Below are 22028 nucleotides of genomic sequence, written 5' to 3'. Positions count from 1 at the left end.
TAACTCTATTAAGCATTTTGACAGAATTATGCCCCTTTTTCGACTTAGAATTTACGTTAAAGTTTTTGTAATAGTTCAAATATTTTCAAAGTCCATTGACATATGGCTTTGAAACTTTGCACACTTGTTCAACATCATGACCCCAACCTGTAAACAGGAGGAGGTAACTCTATCAAGCATTTTGACAGAATTATGCCCCTTTTTCGACTTAGAATTTACGTTAAAGTTTTTGTAATAGTTCAAATATTTTCAAAGTCCATTGACATATGGCTTTGAAACTTTGCACACTTGTTCACCATCATGACCCCAACCTGTAAACAGGAGGAGGTAACTGTATCAGGCATTTTTTTTACTATCAAGCACTAAGAATAGTCGAGCGTTGCTGTCCTACCGACAGCTCTTGTTAGATCACCTGTCACAAAGTGACAGGGTGAGCTTTTGTGATCGCTTTTCGTCCGGCGTCCGTCCGGCGTCCGTCCGTAAACTTTTGCTTTAAATGACATCTCCTCATAAACCACTGAGCCAATTTCATCCAAACTTCACATGAATGTTCCTTTGGTGGTCACCTTTAAAAATTGTTCAAAGAATTTAATTCCATGCAGAACTCTGGTTGCCATGGCAACCGAAAGAAAAATCTTTAAATATCTTCTTTTAAACAACCCTAAAAGCTAGAGCTTAGATATTTGGCATGAAACATCTTCTAGTGAGTGTCTACCAAGTTTGTTCAAATAAAAGCCCTGGGGTCAAAATTGGCCCCACCCCAGGGGGTCATTGATTTTCCCTATATGCATATAGTAAAAACTTAAAAAATCTTATTTTAAAGAACCCAAAGAGCTAGAGCTAAGATATTTGGCATGAAACATCTTCTAGTGAGTGTCTACCAAGTTTGTTCAAATAAAAGCCCTGGGGTCAAAATTGGCCCCGCCCCGGGGGTCATTGATTTTCCCAATATGCATATAGTAAAAACTTAAAAAATCTTCTTTTAAAGAACCGTAAGAGCTAGAGCTTAGATATTTGGCATGAAACATCTTCTAGTGAATGTCTACCAAGTTTGTTCAAATAAAAGCCCTGGGGTCAAAATTGGCCCCGCCCCAGGGGGTCATTGATTTTTACCTATATGCATATAGTAAAAACTTAAAAAATCTTTTAAAGAACCCAAAGAGCTAGAGCTAAGATATTAAGCATGAAACATCTTCTAGTGAGTGTCTACCAAGTTTGTTCAAATTAAAGCCCTGGGGTCAAAATTGGCCCCGCCCCGGTGGGGTCATTGATTTTCCCTATATGCATATAGTAAAAACTTAAAAAATCTTCTTTTAAAGAACCCAAAGAGCTAGAGCTAAGATATTTAGCATGAAACATCTTCTAATGAGTGTCTACCAAGTTTGTTCAAATAAAAGCCCTGGGGTCAAAATTGGCCCGCCCCAAAAACTTAAAAAATCTACTTTTAAAGAACTCAAAGAGCTAGAGCTAAGATATTTAGCATGAAACATGTTCTAATGGGTGTCTACCAAGTATGTTCAAATAAAAGCCCTGGGGTCAAAACTCGCCCGGCCCGGGGGGTCATTAATTTTCTTATATGTGTATAGCAAAAACTTAAAAATCTTCTTTGAAAAAACCCAAATAGCTAGAGTTTAGATATTAAGCATGAAACATCTTTAAGTAAATATCTACAAAGTTTGTTCAAATAAAAGCCCGGGGGTCAAAACTGGCCCTGCCCCAGGGGTGTCATTGTTTCTAACTATATGTGTATAGTAAAATTTTAAAAATCTTCTTTTAAAAACCCAATGAGCTAGAACTTAGATGTTTAGCATGAAACATCTTCTTATGGGTGTCTACCAAGTCTGTTCAAATAAACAAATAAAAGCCCTTGGGTAAAAATTGGCCTGGGGGTGGGGGCCTATATACAGGTGAGCGACCTCAGGGCCATCATGGCCCTCTTGTTTCATTACCGATTTCACAAATATAAACAAATTAGTAACATTTGAAAAATAGGTTAAAAGGGTTAATTTCCTCATAAATTACACCAGTCTTTGTTTCTTCAAGCTCACTAAATCATGATAAAATAGGTTTATTATAGAAGTATCTTGATCTGGAACTTATATTTTACTGGAGTTGATTTTACTAGGAGAGAATTTTTGTAAAATCCATGAGAGCCAATAAAAGTAATAAATTAACATACTCCTGTAATAACCCTTTCATTGTATACTTTGTCAAATTTAAACTACAAAATTAACAATAAAGTAATTGGTATATGTAATTGCCATATTGCCAGCAATGTATTTTTGGATCAAACTTGACTGTGATACAGATTTTGAATCAAGTTTTCTATTTTGAACATTGCTTGTATTTGTATTCCTGCTACAACAAAACTTTCTACAATGGTGATCATTATTAACATGGTTTCATGGCATTGCACTTGGTGTTCTCTTAGTTTTTATTTTTGCATGTTATACATGCATAAAATGTAGAAAGACATGTAATGGTATATGATACTTGTAAAGATAACTTGCCAGAATTTGTTCCAAAATCATCTTAAATAATATGTTTCAACTAATAGAATAAGATGTGCTATACCAGTAAAGCTGGAAAGTTGTTTTGTAAACCTCTACTGTGTTTGTGCCTTTTAAAACCCATCCATAAAAAAGTCTAAATATGTATTTTACATGTTTCTACAGGCACCAGAGATGGTGTTACGACAGTGTTTACAGATAAAGACAGATATAGAGGAGATTGTATATAGACTAGATAGAGAGAACTGGCAACAACAATGGAGAACAAATAAACAAGGAGAGAAAGATATAGTGTCTGTGATAACTGGTAATAAGTTACAGAGTTATATCCCTTACATTTAAACAGATTTGGTAAATGAACCGAGTTCAAATCAGAGCTCCAGATAAACTTGCAGAGGTAAATGGGTAATACCCACCCCTTTCAAATGTTTAAAAATTGAATTGGGTAATTATTTACTGGAAAGATTGTCTTCCCCAATTAATATAAACAACTTACCCACACATAAGTCATAGTTTCAGTTTTTGTTTGCTGATAATAAATTCATTTTCATTGACTAGTGCTTCAAAAACCAAGGGAAATTTGGGGCATTTTGAATGGAATACCCTCCCTTCCCAAAAATTTTGGGAAACATTTCAAATGAAAATAAACAATTTACTTTTTAAAATATTTTCAACAAAAAATTTCAAAAATGTGCATATATAATTCTATAAATCATGAACTGTTTTATTTTAAAATGTATTAAAAATTTGACCCAAATAGTGTTTCCCTTTTTTAAACCAAATGGCCCCCTTTAAATTCCAGGGGAAACACAAACGAAAAAACCCCGTTGAATTTTCAGCATTGTTTGCCCAGTTCTCTTTTAAGAAGAGTTTTCAAAATTAGGATAGAAAAACTCTGGGCCAAACAAAAGGGTTTCAGATGCCCCCAAATTTTTAATTTCCTGATGAATATCTAAAAAATTTTGGGAAGTTTTTTACAGTTACTATAATATTTTCACAAAGGGGATTTTATCCTAAAGACATTTTTGGGAAGATTCAGACGGGGGGCTTTTTTCTTTTTCATTTTTGGGAATTTTTAAAAAAAATGGGGGGGCCCACAGAATTTGGAACTACTTATTTGTATTTCGGTCTGGTTTTTTATAAAATTATATTTTTTTTTACTTTTAAAACCCTTTAAAGGATTTTTTTATTTATGTAAAAAAAAAATTTTGAAAACCCTTTTAAATTTGGGGCCGGGATAAATTTTCTGTCTTATCATATTTTAAAATTAAGGGGAGAATGTATTTTTTTTCTGCGTAATAAAATTTTTTTTCTTGCATATATTACTTTAAAAAGGGGCCCCGAGTTTTTTTTGGGACCGGTTTTTTTTTAAATTTATGAATTTTTAAATGTTATTTCAGATATTTTATTTTGGCTTTTTAAATTTAAAGGGCCTATTTTTGGTGTTTCCCAAAAAGGGGTTGGGTTAGAATTTTTAATTGTTTTTTGCTTTTATTTTTTTTTTTAAATATTTTTTTAAAGACTGTTTAAACTGGCCCCAAAGTTTAAGCCGGGATTTTCTTTGGGCCCGGGGGGAAACCCCTTTTGTACCCTTTCCCAAAAGTTTTTTTAAATGGGGGTAAACTGTCGCCCTTTTTGGGCTTCTTTCTTTTTCAACCGAAAAAAACTTGAAAAAGAAACAAAGCAAAAAAAGCTTAAATTTCCCTTTAAAGCCTTAAGTCGTATTAGGGGGTCTTTTTTATATTTTATTATATTATATCCTGAAAACCATTTTCTTGCTTATTTTATAAGGTATCTACAAATATAATAGATAAATAATAACTTACCTTAAATTTGGGCTGGTCTTTTAAGGTTTTATCCAGAAATATGGTAAAACCAACAACAGTTTACTTAACAGAAGTTCTATTACAAATTATTTTGATGTTTGGAAACTAATATGAATTAAACCCACCTTTTAGGGGCAAAATCAAAAAAGTTTGAAATTTGGTCTTAAAAAATTTTCCAACTTCCCTTGTAAAAACTTTACATTTTTTTTGAAAACTAAATGTTTCAAAAGCGAAGAAGCCCCCCCATTGCTTTAAGCCTGGCCCTTTTATTGTCGAGTATTGTAAAATCCCGGTTTTTTTAAAATTTTCCAAATCAAAGGGAAGAATTTTTAAATTTTCCCGGGGCCAAATTTTTTTAATTGCCGTTTTTTATCGATAGATCTACTCACAGAAAGACCCTAGGTTATCATATACAATATTTTTTAATTGGGGAGATGCACTTTTTTTAAATTTTTAAAATTGATGTACAATTTTTTTAATTTGACGTTTACATTTTAAATTTTCGGAGTTAAAACATGGAGGGGGGTTCTTTTTTTACCCAGTTTCCGGGTGTTCCCCCAAATTTGGCAGGATTTTTCCCTTATATTTGAAACACCCCAAATTCCAAAAAGGAAAATGGGGTTGTATAAATCCGGGGTTTATATAAATATCCTGACAAGATGACCAGATATTTTAAAAAAGGATCCCTTGATGAAACTATGTTTGTCTCAAATTATGATGTGACCCCTACCTCTTAAAATGTAAAAATTTTAAAAAAAAGATGATTTAAAGGATGTGTTGAAGTTTAATTTTCGAATTTTTTAAAAAACGGGCCCAAAATTTGGGAAAGTGTTTAAAGGGTTAAATAGGGAAAGTAGAAAGTTTTGGGGCCCAAAACACTTATATTTAAATTACAGGGGGGGCGGGGGGGTAAATTCCTGATTAATTTAAATTGGATTTTGGGTTAAATACCGCTGGGGGGTTTGGGTCCTTAAAAATTTTGGTGTCAGAAGTGGGTTTATGCTTTTTTTTAAACAGGGAAACCCAGAGACGAACTCACCTTGGAAAGACATAGTTTATTTCCAAAAGGGGTGGGAATTTTGGGGGATGAAAAAGAGGGGCCCGGGTTCCCAGACCCCATATTATCCCCTTAACCTATATCGTTTACTTAAAAACCTTTTTAGAAAATTAGATGTTTTGGGTTTGAAAAAATATTTTCCCTTGAGAAAAGGTTAATGGCAATAGAAGGCGTATGCAGTGGTATTTTTTTTTTTCTTTGGCAAAGGGAACCTTTTTTCAAAAGGCACATAATTTAATGTTTTATATGTTTTTTTTCTTTTTTTTTTTTTTAAGATCAAACATGGAAAGATTCTGACCCTTTGAAAAAAACCAATTTTTTTTTAATTACAATGAATAGTGTGTTTAAAAACAATGGGAGGCAGCACAAAATTTGGGGGGAAAGTGGAAAGGGAAGGAAAGAACAAAAAAAAAAAGGCATTTTTAATACTTTACCATCAGCAACTGCCCATTTGCCCGAATTTTTGAGGGAAAAACCCAAAGGGACAGCCCCAACAACTTTGGTAATACCCCCTATGGGGGAATAAATAAGGGTAAATAGAAGCTCTGGGAGGGAGAAAATCCCTAAAGAGAAATAAATTTGGAAACCAGAAACAGAAACTAGGAAAATCGGGAAACGAAGAGTCAATTTCGATGGGGAAAATTTGGGTGATAAAAGAAAACCAATACCAGGGGCCTGAAAAATAGACAGGAAGGCGAAGAAAATACCCGGAAAAACCCTGAAAAATATTGAACAAAAATTTTTTTGGTTTCCCGATGAAGAGGGAAAATTGACAAAAAGGACGCGGTAACAAAAAACCCGTAGACAAATTTAAAAATTTAAAACCCGGGGGGCGAAAAAGGGTTTAAAGGAAAGAGAGCTTTTAAAAACCCCGGGGGGGAAAAATTCAAACCCGGGGAAATTATGAGCTGGACAAAAATGATAAAAAAAAGAAATTTATAAGTAATAAAAGAAAAAAACCAAATTTTTTTTCCCTGAAATTTAAAAAAAAATTTTATGATGGTAAGGGGAAGGACGGGGGGAAAGTTTTTTTTTCTCATTTTTCTAATTGTGCAAAAATCGGGGTAGGGGGTCTAAATAAAGGAAGAAGGCACTTACTTTGGGCTTTTTGTCTGAAAGGTTCACCCAAAAAAACCATTTTTTTTTTAGGTTTGGCCCAAAAGGGACCCAAAAGATTTTTAATGAAATACGGGAAAGAAAAAAAATTGTCTGAAAGATTTGGAAGTAGTAGGCAAACGGGCAAGGAAATCAAACAAAATTTGAAAAAGGGAAAACCGAAAGGCATAGGTAAAAGGCGGTAGAAATTTCATAGGGTTTGTTTGATCTAAGTTTTATTTAGCTCGAAGGGCGTATTCTGATCTTGGGGGCAAAAGCTCAAAGTCACTTGCCTTCCCCCAACTTTTTTAAAAATACCCAGCTAGATTTAAAAAGTATAGATGTTTTGGATAGAAATTTTTAAGCAAATAGAAGAAGCCGGGGAGATTGGGGAAAAGATCCCAAATTTAAAATTTTGGGGGGGCCCAGAGGGATAAAAAAGCGATCAACTGAAAGGGCAAAAATGGGAAAAGGCGGGCGAAACAAGAAAGGGAAAGCCGCAAACAAGATTTTTAGTTGAAAGTGAACAAATGGGGGTCAAATGCACAACATTTTTAAACGGGATTGAAAAAATGGAAAAAAAAATTGAAAAAAGGCAAGTTTTGGGCAAAAAAAGGGGACGCCCAGAAAAAGAAGGGGGTTAGATTTTGCCCGAAAATTTAGGGGGTTTTTTCTTATGTAGCGGAATGGCCCCAACTATGCGAAGGACTTTTTCCAAGGGGGGGGTTTTCAAAAGTGGGAAAATTTCCCCCCCGGGGCAAATTTTAAATTTGGGCCCAAAAACGCTACCCGGGTAAATTTTTGGGGAAAAGATAAAATTTTTTTAAAAATTTGTAAAAAGAAAAAGAAAAGGAGTTGGTCTTTTATTTTAATTCTGGTATTTGGGTTTTTAATGGTTTTTAAAACTTTTTTGTAAAAATTTTTTTGGGTAAAAAAGGTAAAACAGGGTTAGTAGAAAATGGTTATCGGGCTACCCCAAACTTTCAAAAAAATATTTATTTGAAATTAGAGCCCTAAAAATGGGCCCAGAGCTTAGTCAATTGAAATACAAGGGGAAAGGTGCAAACGGTCTTTGGTATAAAAAAATTTGGGAAAGGGGTTAATACAACACTTCTTTTGGGGAAAATGGCAATTTTTGGGGTTTACCCTATCATTTTTTTTGTAAATTTTGGGTTTCCAGAGGGGTTTTTCTTGGGCCCAAGATTTTTCTTCTCTGTAATGCTCAAATATAGTTTTATAAAAATCTATCATATACATGATAAAACACCATATCTTGTTGGATTGGGGGGGGCAACCCTAAAGAAATTATGTGGGAGCCCTGAACATCCCGTGAATTTAAACGATCCTGCTTAAATCTTTCGTACAAAACCCTGGGGAAAATAAAAAAGGGTTGGTTCTTTAAAGCTAATCCCCCGAAACCCAAAAAGCACATCAAATTCACTAGTAAAAAATCGGAAAAGTTTTAACGGTACCCCCGTCAAAAGGAAAGTTTTAGAGGCCTAAAATTTGAAAAACCAATATTTTTAAATTGTAAATCCCCCCGGTGCCCTCGGAAAAGAAATTTTCCCAAAGAATGTACGTTTGGGGGAAATTTGCGAATCTTTACTATAAAAGTGAAAGAGGGAAACCTATAATTGCAAATAAAAAAACTAAAATAGATGCTCACACAGAAAATTAAAAATAATGAAATACCAAACAAAATCTTCGGGGCCCCTTTTTTAAATAGGAGTAAAAATGAATTTAACAGATTTTCAAGCGGGAACACTATCTAAATTATTAAAGCCAAAAAAACCAAAAAATATTTGTTTAAATCATCAAAATGCCCTTGGGTTTATGAATAAATCAGTAAAAGGAAAAAAATTTTAAATCGGGGTTCGGGCCGCCCCAAAATACGTCAACCACCTAGACGGCAACCCCTGGGAAAAAGAGTTTATAGAAAAGCAAAAAGGGTAAAAAAAAAATTTTAAAGGGAAAAGGGGTGTTATCGAGCCTTCGATAAGTAACGGGTCGCCCCCTATATTTTTGGGTCAAAAGGGGGAAAGGGGGGAGGGTTTTCAAAAAAGATTTTGTGTTGATTACAACCCCTCAATGTTTGTTACTTTTAAAAGGAAAGGGGCATTCCTATTCCGCTATCGATGAATGTTTAGATCTTTTCTTCGGGTTTCCCAAAGTGGTAGCGGGTTTGTTTTGGAAATTTAAATAGTGGTTTTTTGGCAAAGTTGGGAAAAAATTTTTTAAAAAGCCCCCCTAAAGGGATATGCATAAAAAAAGCGTTTTCCACATCCCTTTGGGTTTTTTTAAAGTTCCCCCGTTTTTGCCTTTTCGGGGCTTGCAAATTCTCCGTTTTTACATTTGAGCGTTTTCATGGGAATGTTTCTTAAAAAGGGGTTTTTCTTTGGGGAAAAGAATGTCTGGGTTTCAGGGGACGATTCATTTTTCCCGGGGGCATTTACTTTTGAAGAAGAGTTGGAAAAAACTTTAAAACATTTTTTTCAAAGATTTTAAAAAGGGAAAATTTTGGGAAAGCTAAACCCTTTCAAAAATGCGTATTTTTAAAAAAAAGAGTTTTAAAGGGTTTTCCTTGATCTTGTCTTTTTCCCAAAAGATGGGGGGAAAACAGATCCGGGATAAATTTTAAAAGTGGTAAAATGAATGGAGCGCCCAAATTAAGAAAGGAAGGGAGGTCGGGAATTTTTTCTTGGTCTGTGCTCCTATTACGACGTTTTTTTTCAGGGTTTTTGCATCCTTCCCAAGCCCTTTTTTAAAACAGACTTTGGGGAAAAAGGGCTGTGAATTTTTCAAGGGGCCCAAGTAAAGGGGCGGGAAAAGGGTTTTTAAAATTTCCCTTTTAAACCGCCCCTTAAAAACCTCTTCTCCTGTTCAAAGCCTTTTCCCCAAAATTGGGTTTTCAACCATTTTATTTTAGAAAACAGCTCTTTTTTTGGGCTTCAGGGGGCATTTTTTTTTGAAAGACTATGTTTGGGTAAAGAGCGAGTGTTCGGGGTACATGAGAAAAAAGCCTAATTTCTAAACGAAAAAAATTTATTGCGTGACAAGAAAAAAATTTTATTGGCCGTTTTTTTGGGTCGCATTTAAAAAATTTTCCAATACTTACCCTGTATGGCCAAAAAAGTATTGTTTGCAAAACAACAACTCACCCCTGTAAGTTGGATAAAAAGTTTTAAAAGACAAAACCCGGAAAAAGGTTTGGCCCTAGATGGATTCAAAAAAGTGGCGTTTTGTTTTACGTTGTTCAATGAAAAGGAAAGGAAAAAACCCCAAAATGTAAAGGGCCCTATAAAAGAGTACCCATGGCAAATTTGGTCCCCCGAAGGGTTTGGGGAAAAAATGGAAAAATTTTTTTGGGGAGTTTAAAACTTGGAAAAATTTTTTTGAGGAAATTTAACAGGTAATTTCCAAAAAAAGGTTCGGTTCGAGATCCAAACCCCCAAAAATTAAACCCCTTTTTGGGGGAATTTTTTAGGGATGGGATTCAGAAAAGCAATGAAAGAAGAAACAAAGGGGAAAATTTAACATTTTAGGGAAAAATTTACCCCTTTCCAAAGGAAAAGCAAAACCAAGGGGGGGAAATAATGAAACTAGAGTAAAAAAATTAGGGCCAATTGGGGCAACTTTTCCCCTTCCCCTCGGTATGTTTCCGAAAAAATAAACTGAAAAGGGTCAACAACTTTTTCCTAAAATAATTGCTTGTGAGTCCGATTGCATCCCCCGCCTTTTCGAAAATTCCTAAAAAACCGTTTTTTTGGGGCCAAAAAATGAAAACTGATATCAAAAATTAAATGGGGAAAAAGGGGGGGACCCTTTTTTTTAGTGGGGTCGTAAAAACCCAATCGTAAAAGTAACAAACTCCCCTTTGGTCAACCGGGGTTTAAATTTGGTTTGGGCCTATGGAAAAAAGGGATCGGGTGGATATACTGGGGCCCGTTTATTTTATGTCTTTAAAGGGGAAAAAATTGTGTTTAATATATGTGATGAGTTCACAAAGTGGCTGAACTATAGCTCTTCCCGGGTCAAGAAGGGCCCCTTTCCCATAGCTGGAAAGCTTTTGTTTTAATTTAATTTTTAATTTTTCAGAAATTTTGGGACATCCCCTTGCCCGATAAAAACAACCAGACCAAAGGGAAAAAACCCTTTTAAATCTAAAATGGTAAAAGAAATGTGTGAGCTGTTTGGGAAAAACCCCAAGACAAGGGGCAAAAAAGTTACAGGCCCCAATCCAAAGGAAACCCGTTGAAAAGAAAAGGAAAAAGAAGTCTGACGAAGATGCTTGCAGGCCCAAAACCCGTCAATCCCCAAAACAAAAAACTTTGGGGCGGGTTTTTCCCACCTCAAGTGATGATGGCTTACAGGGGGTACGAGCCCTTCCAAATACAAAATATTTCCCCAAAAAATGGGTGGTTTAAAGGGGAAATATAACTCTAACCCCAGTCAAACCCGTGAAATTTGGGGGGACCTGATACAGACAAAAAGGGGGAAAGGGACGTTGTAAATTTGTTGGGGGATCTTCAAAATAACCTTCCCTCCCATGTCACAGTAAATTTCCCCAGAGAATCTTTAAAAAAAACAAGGAAAAAAATAAGGGAAAAAAAATACTATGATTTCAAAAGCAAAAATCCAAAAAAAATTGGAAAAAATAACCAGTGGGGGGTTACAAAGATACAACAAGGAAAATTTGGTGTTGGGAAAAAACTTACAAATAATTGGAAGGGGTTTCCCTATCTGGTGTTGAAGCAGGCCCTTGGGTGATTTTGGGCTTTTCCTGATCCGTGCATCCCCCGAAAAATGGTTTTCCCAAAAGGGGGGGCATAAAAGATCGTCTTTTTCCCCTTTCCGGGGGGTTTTAAATCCCACCCCAAAATGGTTTTCCCAAAACTAAAAAACCGAAAATAATTGATATTTCTTTTTGGGAAGCTTTAAATTTTCTTTTTTTTTCAACCCTTTTATTTTAAATTCGCAATAAAATGGTTTTTAACCCCCCTATGTTTTATTTACTAAGGAGTGTTTTTAAGGGGACGAAGGATGATGTTGGATTCGCCTTCGTGGGTTTATATATTTAAAAAGGGAAAATATTTTATTTTCCCGGACCCAAGGGGGGGTTTTGTGTTCTTTAAAAGTAAAAATTGGGGGGTATAATTTTCTGGTTGTCTTTAAACCCCTTTTGCACAGGTTTTAAACTGTTAACTTTTCCTACGGGGTTTTTTATAAGGGGGGTAGGGTGAAAGGGAACCATATATCTTGGACTATATATACAAGGGGCCCTTTAAAATCATTTTCCCTTTTTTTAAACAAAAAGAAATTACATGAAAGTTTTTCAATTTTTAAACGTATCAAACTTTTTCCGTCAAATCAGCGGGGCTTCGGAAAACAAATAACCCCCAGACGTATCAAAAATTTTGTACCGTTTCAAAAATTTCCCTAATAAACGAGAAAAAGTTTTCAGAGGAAAAGGCTGGGGGGTTATGAATGGGAAATCCATGTATAAAAAAGTATTGGGATAAAAATTAAAAAAGAAAGTTGTATAACCCCGTAATTTTTAGTATGGTTCACAAATGGTTTTTGGGCCTGCCGGGGGAAAGGGTTTTGGGCAGCAGAGATCGGTTGGGGCACGATTAAATGAACAAGCCCCCCCCAGGGGTTTTTTAAAGTCATTTGTGCCTTTTGGGGGGTTATGAGAAATTCCCGAAAAACCTGTTGAAACTCAGGGTCACATTTCAGGGAAAAAGATCGTCCGTGTCTTTAAAAAGTATGGACACACCTTTTTCCCTCCCGACCCAAAGGAAAGGGATTTTTTCGGGTGCCCCGTAGAACCCCGGGGGATACAGGAAAGGGGGTATCAAAAGGGGGAAAACCCAGTGAAAAACTGGGGATCCATGAGATGAAAGGGGCTTCTTGGGTTTATGTGTCCCCTTTTTACTTTTTCCCGAAAAAAAGGGGAAACATGGCTGGGAAGGCCTGGTCCCCCCTCAACCGTCCCGTATAGTGCGGGTGACTTGGAAAGGTCGTACTCTCCAACCAGACCGGGCATTTGGGAAATTGAGTCAATGGAGGTAGGATCCCTTGTGTCGAAAGTTAAATTATCTTCGGAAGGGGAAGGGCCAGACTACCCCGGGTGACGGCTAAAAAGAGTTTTTGGATTTAGAGAGACAGGGGATAGGTTGATGAGGACCATGGGCTGCCATACGCAAAGAGGCCCCCAAATTTGGGCCCCCAAACAGTGGGGGTCCCCGCAAGTCATCTCCCAGAGGTGGTGGGGAATTCTCAAAGGGTGTTTGGGGCCCCCGGGGATGGTTCCCCAATTGGGGGAAAAGGGGAAGTTACCAGATGGGGGAAACCCAGCCAACAGTGAACAAAATCCCCCCCAAACAAAAGAAGATCCATCTTTTACCTCTCTTTTACCCAAATTCGTTTTCCCCCGTTGCCACCAAAATTTTTTCAAACCTTTTTTCCCGAACCTGATTTTTTGAACCCTTTTCGAAAACCCGAACCCTATAAAAACAGCAACCATTTTCAGAACTAACCACATCTAATTTTTTCTCTTCCCGTATCCACTTCAAAAAACTTTTTCCTGTTACAAAATTCAACTTTTCGGACATCAACTTTTGAATCTAAATTGCTCAAAATTTCACGTCCGATCACAAACTGTATCAACTCCAGGTTTTTTTGGCACAGTCAAACTATTCGGGCAAAATCTTTTCTTTTCATCAAAATTCTACAGTCTCGTTGTTTTCTTCCTGGGAGTACAAACCTGAAAAACAACTTCCATTTTATGTCTACTTTTTTTTAAAAACACCATCCTTAAAAAAAGAAGGGATTCCGGAAAAGGGTTTTAAAACATCTTTTGGACAGTTTTTTAAAAAATCATCCCTGTTTTTTACGGTGGGGCCCCTGTTTTATGCCAGTTTTTTTCTCCCGTTGTACTCCTATAGTCACTGTTTTATTCACACTTGAACCAGCTGTAGAAGATTTATCTTGCAAAAGGAAGGAAAACCGAGACGGGGTCCCTTTTCTTTTTGTAGATTTCGCTACTTTTTGCTTCTGATTCTTTGGGGAGATGCCTCTTTTTCCCTCCTGGGAAGGCGGGGAAATTTGGGGAAAAAAACTGTGGAGTTATATTTTCCCTCTTAAAACCGGCTCCAATTAAAATGGGGTTTGGCCACCAGCCAGACAGACTGCGATGTCAGCCGACACTAAACTTCTATTGTTGGGGAGACGGTGGCAACTTCTTTTTGTCCATTTTAGTGGGGGGCTACCTCTCGACCCGGGCATTTTATAAATTGGATGCTTTTTCCCAAATTTTTTAAACTTTTGAGGAACACAAAAGAGCGTAGAAATAGTTTTTCACCAAGAGGCTCGAACTCCGCCCATGCGAATTTCACAACCATTCAGGGAATATCGCTCAGAAGAAACAAGTTGTCGGAGCAGGGAATTCACTCATCGCAATATATTTAAGCAGGATATCACAAGAGCTTTTCCGCCACAACCAGTGACACTACAGGGATTTTCTTTCCAAAGTTTAAACCACATTCCAATCAGGAATCTGAACCTCAACACATCGACCTGGAATATAAAGTGTAATATTAATTAATAAAAGTAAGTAAAACAATTTAGGGACAATATCATGGACTTTAAAATTTAAAAATATGTGTAAACAGATACAGGAAGTATCTAATTCTTTAAGGTGGGGAGCGTGTAATGGAATACCTCCCTTACAAATTTTGGACATTTCAAATTGACATGACAATTTACGTTATAACTTTCAACAGAAATCAACATGTGCATATATAATTCTATAACTCATGAACTGTTCTTACTTAAAATGTATTTAACAATGATCAAATAGTGCTAAACCTTTTTTTAAACAAATGGACTTATTCCAACGAAAAACACAACGTAAAACTTGGAAATATCAGCATTGTTTGACAGTTCTCTTTTAAGAAAGAGTATCACATTAGGATAGATAACTCTCGCCACAAAATGGTCAGATGGGCCCTAATTTATTTCCCGATTTAAAATCCCCAAAAATTTGGAACATTTTTTAAATTACTTTTAATATTTTCAGCAAAGTGAAATTCTACAGACTTATTGGAAAATTCAAAACGGGGGCTTTCTTCTGTTTATTTTTTCATGGGTTTTAAAAAAGGCGGACACAGGGAAATTTTTGGGAAATACCCCTTTTTTTGTAAATTTTGGTCTGGCTTTTTTTTAAAGAATGTATATTTGTTTTCATTTAAAATTTTAGGGTTTCTTTTTTTATGTAAAAATAAATTTTTAAAAAGGGGTGATTTGAGCCGGATTGATTTTCTGTCTTTATTCATATTTTTTTTAAGTGAGAAATTTTTTATTTTAATTTTGCGTAATAGAATAGGGCTGCAAAATAAATTTCTTTCGCCTTTGAGGGATTTTGGGGCCCCGGGTTTTTTTTTAAAAATTATTTTTAAATGTTATTTCAATATGGTTTTATGTGGGGTTTTCAAATTTAAACCATATATTTTGCTACTTAAAGTCCCGTTAGAAAATTTTATTTTATTGCTAAATTTTTAAATATTGTTAAAAAACTGATCACTGGGGCCTAGTTTAAACCGGGATTTTTTTTAAAATTGGGGTGGGGGGACTCTTTGTAGCGTCCCAAAAATTTAAAATAGGGGTGACTGTCGTCCTTTTTGGCCCTCTTCCTTTTAAAAGTAAAAAAATTGAAGGAAAATACCAAAACAAAAAAAAGCTTAAAAAATTTTTAAGGGTTAAGTTGTATTTAAAGTCTGATATAAAATTTTTATATTATATATCCTGCAACCACTTAAAATTTTTACTTATAAGGTATTTTACTATATAATAGATTTAAATTTAAAAACTTACCCTTTTAATTTTTCTGGTCGTTAAGCTATCCAGTACTATGTAAACAACAAAAAGTTTACTTACAGAAGTTATTTTCCAAAAATTTATTTGATGCTGGGAAACCCAATATGAATTATAAAGTTATTTGGGCAGGAACCCCTAAAAAATGTATTGGGGGCTTTTGAAATTTCCCCAAAATCCCTGTCTACTTTACATTTTTTTTTGTTCTAAAAAAGTTTTATAACCGAAAAAAGATCCCCAAAAAGCAAAAAAGCCCCAAAGGGCCTCTATTTTGGGCGAGTATTGTCAATGGCCCGGGAAATTTTTAATTCCCTCGAAGAAAAAAAATTGTTAATGGCCCCCCGATATTAAAAACCGGGTTTTATGATAGAAACTCGTCCAGAATAGAATTCCCCAGTATCATATACATTTTATTGAGATGGCCCCTTGTTATATATGATGTCACCCTTATTAAAAGAAAGTTTTCATGTTTTAAAACGGGGTTACTGATGTCTTGTACCCAGTTTTTTCCCGTGTTAACCCCCCCCAAAGGGAAAGGGCACCTTATATTTTTTCAATCTAAACCCTAAGTAATTTGGTTTGGGATAAAAACCTGGTTATATAAATATCCTGACAAAGTGACCAGAAATTTCTTACAAAAGGGTCCCTTGATGAAAACTATGATGGGTTTTTTTTATGAAAGTTGAAGGGGCCCACCTCTTATGTGTAAAAAAAAAAAAAGCAAAGATGACTAAGATGTGTTTTAAGCTATGTCTGAAAAGTTTAAAAAAAACAGCTACTTGTTAAAATGTTTTAATATGGGGGTAGAAAAATATTGCCATTTGCACTTAAATAGGGTTAAAAAACCCCCGGGGGGGGGGCCCCCCCCGGGGGGTTTTCCCGAAATTAAAAAAGGATTTGGTAACTACCCTAGGGGGGTAGGTCCTTACAATATTATTGCATATTTACACAAATACGCAGCTTATCTGGAACTTTGCAAATGCTAGAAATTGCTATTTTCCCAAAATGGTATCAAAATATACAATTTGACGTTTGGTAAAATTTTGTTTTCTCAATTCAATACTGAAAAATGTCCCATTTAAGCACATGCTAACTTGGTCCAAAAAGAAGAAATGAATTGTTTATAAATCTGACTCTTTGATAGGTGTAGCTTTAGTTTATACCTTTTTCATTATGGTATGTTATGGGGGAAATTGTGATGTTACTTTAATGTTTAGATTTTAGTAGTTAAGATTTACATTGTACTTTTAAAAAGTTTCAATTCTCTCAAACGAGGAAGCCACCCAGCTGTGCTACAGCAATATGAAGAATTCAGTTTACCAAGATACCTGCTTACATCAGAATATATTTAAATACATCATGTTTTCTCCAGCTTTCTTAAGTTTTAAATGTTTAAAATTTACTTTTGCCAGCAATTCATAATCTAGAATATTACCAAATGACCTGTAACTTATTGGTATGACTTCTATAAATAATCTTTATGTTACGATTAAAAAGTTAATTGAAATGGTTGCCAAATAGACAAGGTAGATTTGTTTCTGAGAGCTGTAATTATATACTAACTGATGGGTAGACATTACAATGTTATTATGGTGTTTCTATGGAAACTATTTACACATACACCGTATATATTACAGATTTATGTGAGACAATGAAAGTTGAGGATGAGAAACAAATGAAGAAAACACAGCCAATGTTACAACAACAAATTAACAAGACAGCAAATGCTCTATCTAATTGTTTACAGGCCAAGTCAGCTGCTACTGCCTGGTATGTATAAATATATTCTTGTTATTTCCTGCCAATCAAATAAGAAAGGAGATATTGAAATAGCTTTGTCTGTTCGTAAGTCAGTCTGAGCTGTTGAAACTGATTGTGGGGGTCATCAAGTTGTAAACAGATTGAAAAAAAAACAAATACGACTTCATTCCTTAACAAAAAATATAAGTGGCCAAGGACACTCTGTAAAACAAAAGAAAAAAAGTAATGGCCCCTGTTAGTACATTGAAGTGGCATGTGAGCACACACTCAGGTGACATTATGGGATGCCTGTCTGTGTTCATTCCATACAGACTGTACTTTCAGGGAGAAAAGTTGCTAATGTGGTGAAGAAGTGTTGTTAATGGGGTTTTAGAGATCAAAGAAGATAAAGAAATATGAACCCATAAAGTCTACTCAGTGAGAATGTTCATCCAGACCTTAGAACATCTCTGTTCAATGTAATTTAAACTTGGCAGAAATGTTTATATAAATAAATGGATGAAGATCGTCAAAAATTTTCCAGTTTTTTTTTTAGTAAAAGCAATTTTTTATTAGCTCAACTTTTTTAAAAGAAAAAAGTAGCTATTGTTATAGTCATGTTATCATTGCCATCCAAAAACTTAATCTTTGATCATATTTTTTTTTAATTCTCTATTGATTGCCTTCATACTTGGGCACAACAACCCTTTGGACAAGGCCTTCAAGCTAACCAAACTGAACTTGACCTGTATTCATAAATGACCTTGATATATAAGGTCAAATTTTTTATCTTGCTTGATTTTAACTATAACTGGCTATACCTTTGTTTTTATGAATGGATCATTGTCATACTTGGAAATAACAATGTTTTTAGACAAACCGTTCATGTTGACCAGACTTAACTTGACTTTCACTCATGAATGAAGTAAATCTTAAACAACTATATGACTTTTGCTTGATTTTTGCCTGGCTTTAACTTTGTTATTAGTATATTGACTGTTTTTATACTTTGACACATAAGCCTTAGGGCAAGACCTTTATGAAGATCTTCTTCACCTATCAATGACATTGACCTTGAATGTCCAATTATTGAATTTAGCTTGATTTTTACTATGATTAGTTATAACTGTTATTTATGAATGGAATGTCTTCATACTCAAGTACAACATCTACTTTAAGGACAATTTCTTAAAAAAGATTAAATTAATCAATTTCATTTTGATATTGACTTGTAAATGACCTTGACCTTGAAAGTCAAATTTGTGTACCCTGATGTTTTTGCCTTTGGAAATAAGAAAATAGTCAATTGTTGGTCCCTGTTTGGCAGTGACTCATGTTTTTAAGGAAGAAAACTGCCATATAAATTGAGCCTTATTGTATTACTACAGTTATTACATTGTACTGAAACTCAACAAGAGTGTTTATAAAAGAAGGGAAATGATGTTCATAAAATATTATCAAATTCTTATTTCTGATTTTGTTTTCTTGAAATATTACATTGTTTATTAGATTTTACATTTTCATTATTTTAGGTGGGAACAACCAGGACAGAGTTGCGTCCCTTGGATCACAGTGGACGGCCAAAATCTACAATATTATGTTGATCAGTGGAAAGTCCTAGTTACAAATTTAAGACAGTTGTTGCTGAAAAAATAAAGTTGTCTCCCTTCAACTGGAACAATAGAAATAATTTCATCATTAGTGAAATAAGATTACATTGCAGGACATAATTGGTGCATAAAGCTAAAGTTAAAGAAACTTTAAACTTACACTTATAGTTCAATGATTAATAATGATAAATAGTCATAACTGCATATTTTATTTTCAAATTTAAAAATATATTTAATTTACAGTTGGAATGTAGTAAAGTTAAATGACTAGATTTAATCATTAATCTGTTGGAACTAAAAGTGATAATCCTTTACCACCAGAGTAAAGCGAGGCCAGCCTGAAGTCACGCCAGGCTCTATTCTGCTGGTAGCTCAGAATGTTGGAAACCCTTAAACTTGAAATGGACTGTTCCAAATTCAGACTGGGCATTTCCATTGGACACAAGTTCAGCATTTTAAGACTTTTTAGATTATGTTCTTACACTAGACTAAGACATAAAGAAGATGTTATTTATATAAATACTGTACAAAATTATGTATGACAAAACAAATTTTGTTAGTTTTATTTAATGTAGATTATGTTTTCAGACAAAATAAAATGTTATAAAGGTGTAGTTCTGAATTATAAGCATATTTTTGTTACATTTCTATGGAACAATTGATGCATGTTTATTTATCAGTACTAATTTGTTTTTTACAAATAACTGCAAGCTGTGCTGCGTAAGTTATTTGAATCTGCTGGCAACTAGTGACTTTGACATAAAATACAATAGACTTTTTAAAATTAGAGACAAATATTAACCAATACTATGTATTCTCTAAAAACTCATATTAACTAGATTTAGAAATAAGTTAATGTCTAATTAGTTGCCTACACTTAAATAGGGCACAAAATAGTAGAACACAATCCTTAGATATGTTCAATAATAAGAAATAGCAAATTAAAAGCAACCACTCTATTATTCATTAACAGTTAATAAAATAGCTTTTTGTTTCTTAAATAATTTGGGTTATCAGTGGATTTTGTTTGGCACACCAGGCACTCAAAAAGCTTATTTGTCCCCTACTGGTTTAATCGGAGGGGACTAGGTTTACCCTCCGTCCGTCTGATTTTGCGCACTACCGAATGGGGATAGGGGGCCATTTATCTGTAAACAGAACAATAGAGTTCATTCCGTAGCAATAGAGTAAGGGGCCATTGACCCTCTATTAAACAAAAGAAATGGCCCCTTATTCCATTTCGGCCGGACGTCAATCCGTCTGTCCACAAATTTGGATTCCACGATAATGCAAAAAGTACTGAAAATGGAATCGGGAGGGGGATATAGTTTTGGCGTTGTCCGTCCGTCCGTCAAAATTTCGTTTCCGTACTAGTTCTCTGCAACTACTTGCTGGAATTCAACGAAACTTTATGGGAATCATCAATATCAAGAGGAGATTGGGCATATTGTCGGCTTGTTCCGGTCAGACCCTTTAACTCAGAGTTATGGCCCTTGATTAGTTATGCAGTATGCATATAGAGAAAAAATCGTTTCTGCACTACTTCTCTGCAACTACTGGCTTGAATTCAATGAAACTTTATGGGAACCTTCAATACCAAGAGAAGATGCGCATATCATCGCCTTGTTGGGGTCAGACACTTTAACTCAGAGTTATGGCCCTTGATAACTTATGCAGTATACAACCAGAGCAATAATCGTTTGCCTGCTACTTCTCTGTAAATACTGGCTGGAATTCAGTTGAAACTTTATGGGATACTAAGAGGAGATGTGCATATAGTCGCCTTGTTCCGGTCAGATACTTATAACTTATTTATGGCCCTTGATTAGTTATGCAGTTATGCAGTATGCATACATCTCATTGGCATTTCCAGATATTACTATTTAACACAAAGTTATGGCTCTGTTATTGCCCTGAATATTTATCAAGTTCAAAGAATATTACTGTTTATGCCATGATTACTATATAAATAAAGCCTTATGTCTTCAGTTGTTGTGTTAGTAATAACCAGTACTCGGCGGGGGATATAAATTCAACAAATTTGCTTGTTTAATACATAAACTGGATCCAGTGATAAGGCAAAAAAGTACTGAAAACATTTTTATGAAACTTGAAATATGGGCTGAAGGCAGTCTGGAGATTATGCATGTCTTTTCCTTTTCTTCCTGCCTTGAAAAAAAAAATTTGGTTGCTATGGCAACAAATAGGCTTAAAATATGGCAAATATAACAATATTTGTGATTATTCAAAAAGTAGTGAAAACATTTTTATGAAACTTAAAAAATGGATAGATGGCAGTATGGAGAACAACACATCATTTTAATCTTGACTATATGGATTATATTGACAGCTGTCCTACTCACCAACCTCAGCAAGATTTCAGATTCAAGTTTTTAAGCTTTTTCACTGTAAGTTCTTTATTTCTTAAATGTATCTACTTCAAACTTAAAATGTATGTTTTTTGGTCATCAACCACATCATATGTGACAAGGTTTACAAATCTAGCATAAAGATTATCAGAATTAACCCCCCTTGAACTTAGAATTTTCATGAAAAAATGATGATTTTTTTATAACATGTATCTACTTCAAACTTCATATATACGTGTCTTATTATCACTCTAGTCATTTGGGAGAAGGTTCAATACTCTAGCTTGACTATCGACATTGAACTTAGATTTTTTTCTAGAAATTTTAATTTTTCACTCAAACTTCTTCATTTCTTATAGCATTTACTTCAAACTCCCACATCATAATAATATGACAAGGGTTATATATCTAGCATCCATATTTCCAAAATTATCTCCTTAAACTTTGATTTTTTTCTAATTCATTCTTTAACTTTCTTATTTCTCCATGGATTTAATTCATATTTAAAATAGACATTCATTATCAACATCTTCATATGTGATTAGAGTTATAAGACATGGGTTTCCATAATTATTTTCATTTTGAACTTTAAATTTACTTGATTTTTTGTAAATTTTCTTCTTTGTTACTATATATGGTATACTTGAAAATCGTTATTTTTCACTTTTCCATTTTGTGACTATAAATGGTATCTTCTTTAAACTTAAGATAATCGTTCTTTGTTATATGTATGACAATGCTCATAAGTCTAGCATCTTTATTTTAAGAGTTATCTCCTCTTAGTTTAATAATTTAGCTTTTTAAAATATTATATTCTGGTAACAACCAGGGATATTTAAAGATTAACCCTCAGAGTCTCTGTCAGTTTGTCTTTCTGTCCATTCCTAAAAACTGTTTCCTTAGATCACTTTTAAAGAACTTTTCCAACAAATTTACTTAAAATTTAG

General features: G+C 34.5%; 1 protein-coding gene across 1 annotated transcript in view; it reads left to right on the top strand.

The window, feature by feature from the left end:
• LOC132722902 (HAUS augmin-like complex subunit 5) overlaps positions 1-19326 on the top strand; it is a 43531-nt gene extending 24205 nt beyond the window's left edge. The window contains exons 15-17 of the mRNA XM_060707517.1: positions 2676-2817; positions 17000-17132; positions 18635-19326. Of these exons, the coding sequence (XP_060563500.1) occupies positions 2676-2817; positions 17000-17132; positions 18635-18758 (399 nt within the window). The 3' untranslated portion in view covers positions 18759-19326. The remainder of the gene's footprint in view (positions 1-2675; positions 2818-16999; positions 17133-18634) is intronic.
• Positions 19327-22028: the final 2702 nt, after the last annotated feature.

This window comes from Ruditapes philippinarum, unplaced genomic scaffold, assembly GCF_026571515.1.
Source record: "Ruditapes philippinarum isolate M1 unplaced genomic scaffold, ASM2657151v2 ctg822_1_1_1_1, whole genome shotgun sequence".
Lineage (NCBI taxonomy): Eukaryota > Metazoa > Mollusca > Bivalvia > Venerida > Veneridae > Ruditapes > Ruditapes philippinarum.
This window is presented reverse-complemented; position numbering and strand designations above follow the sequence as displayed.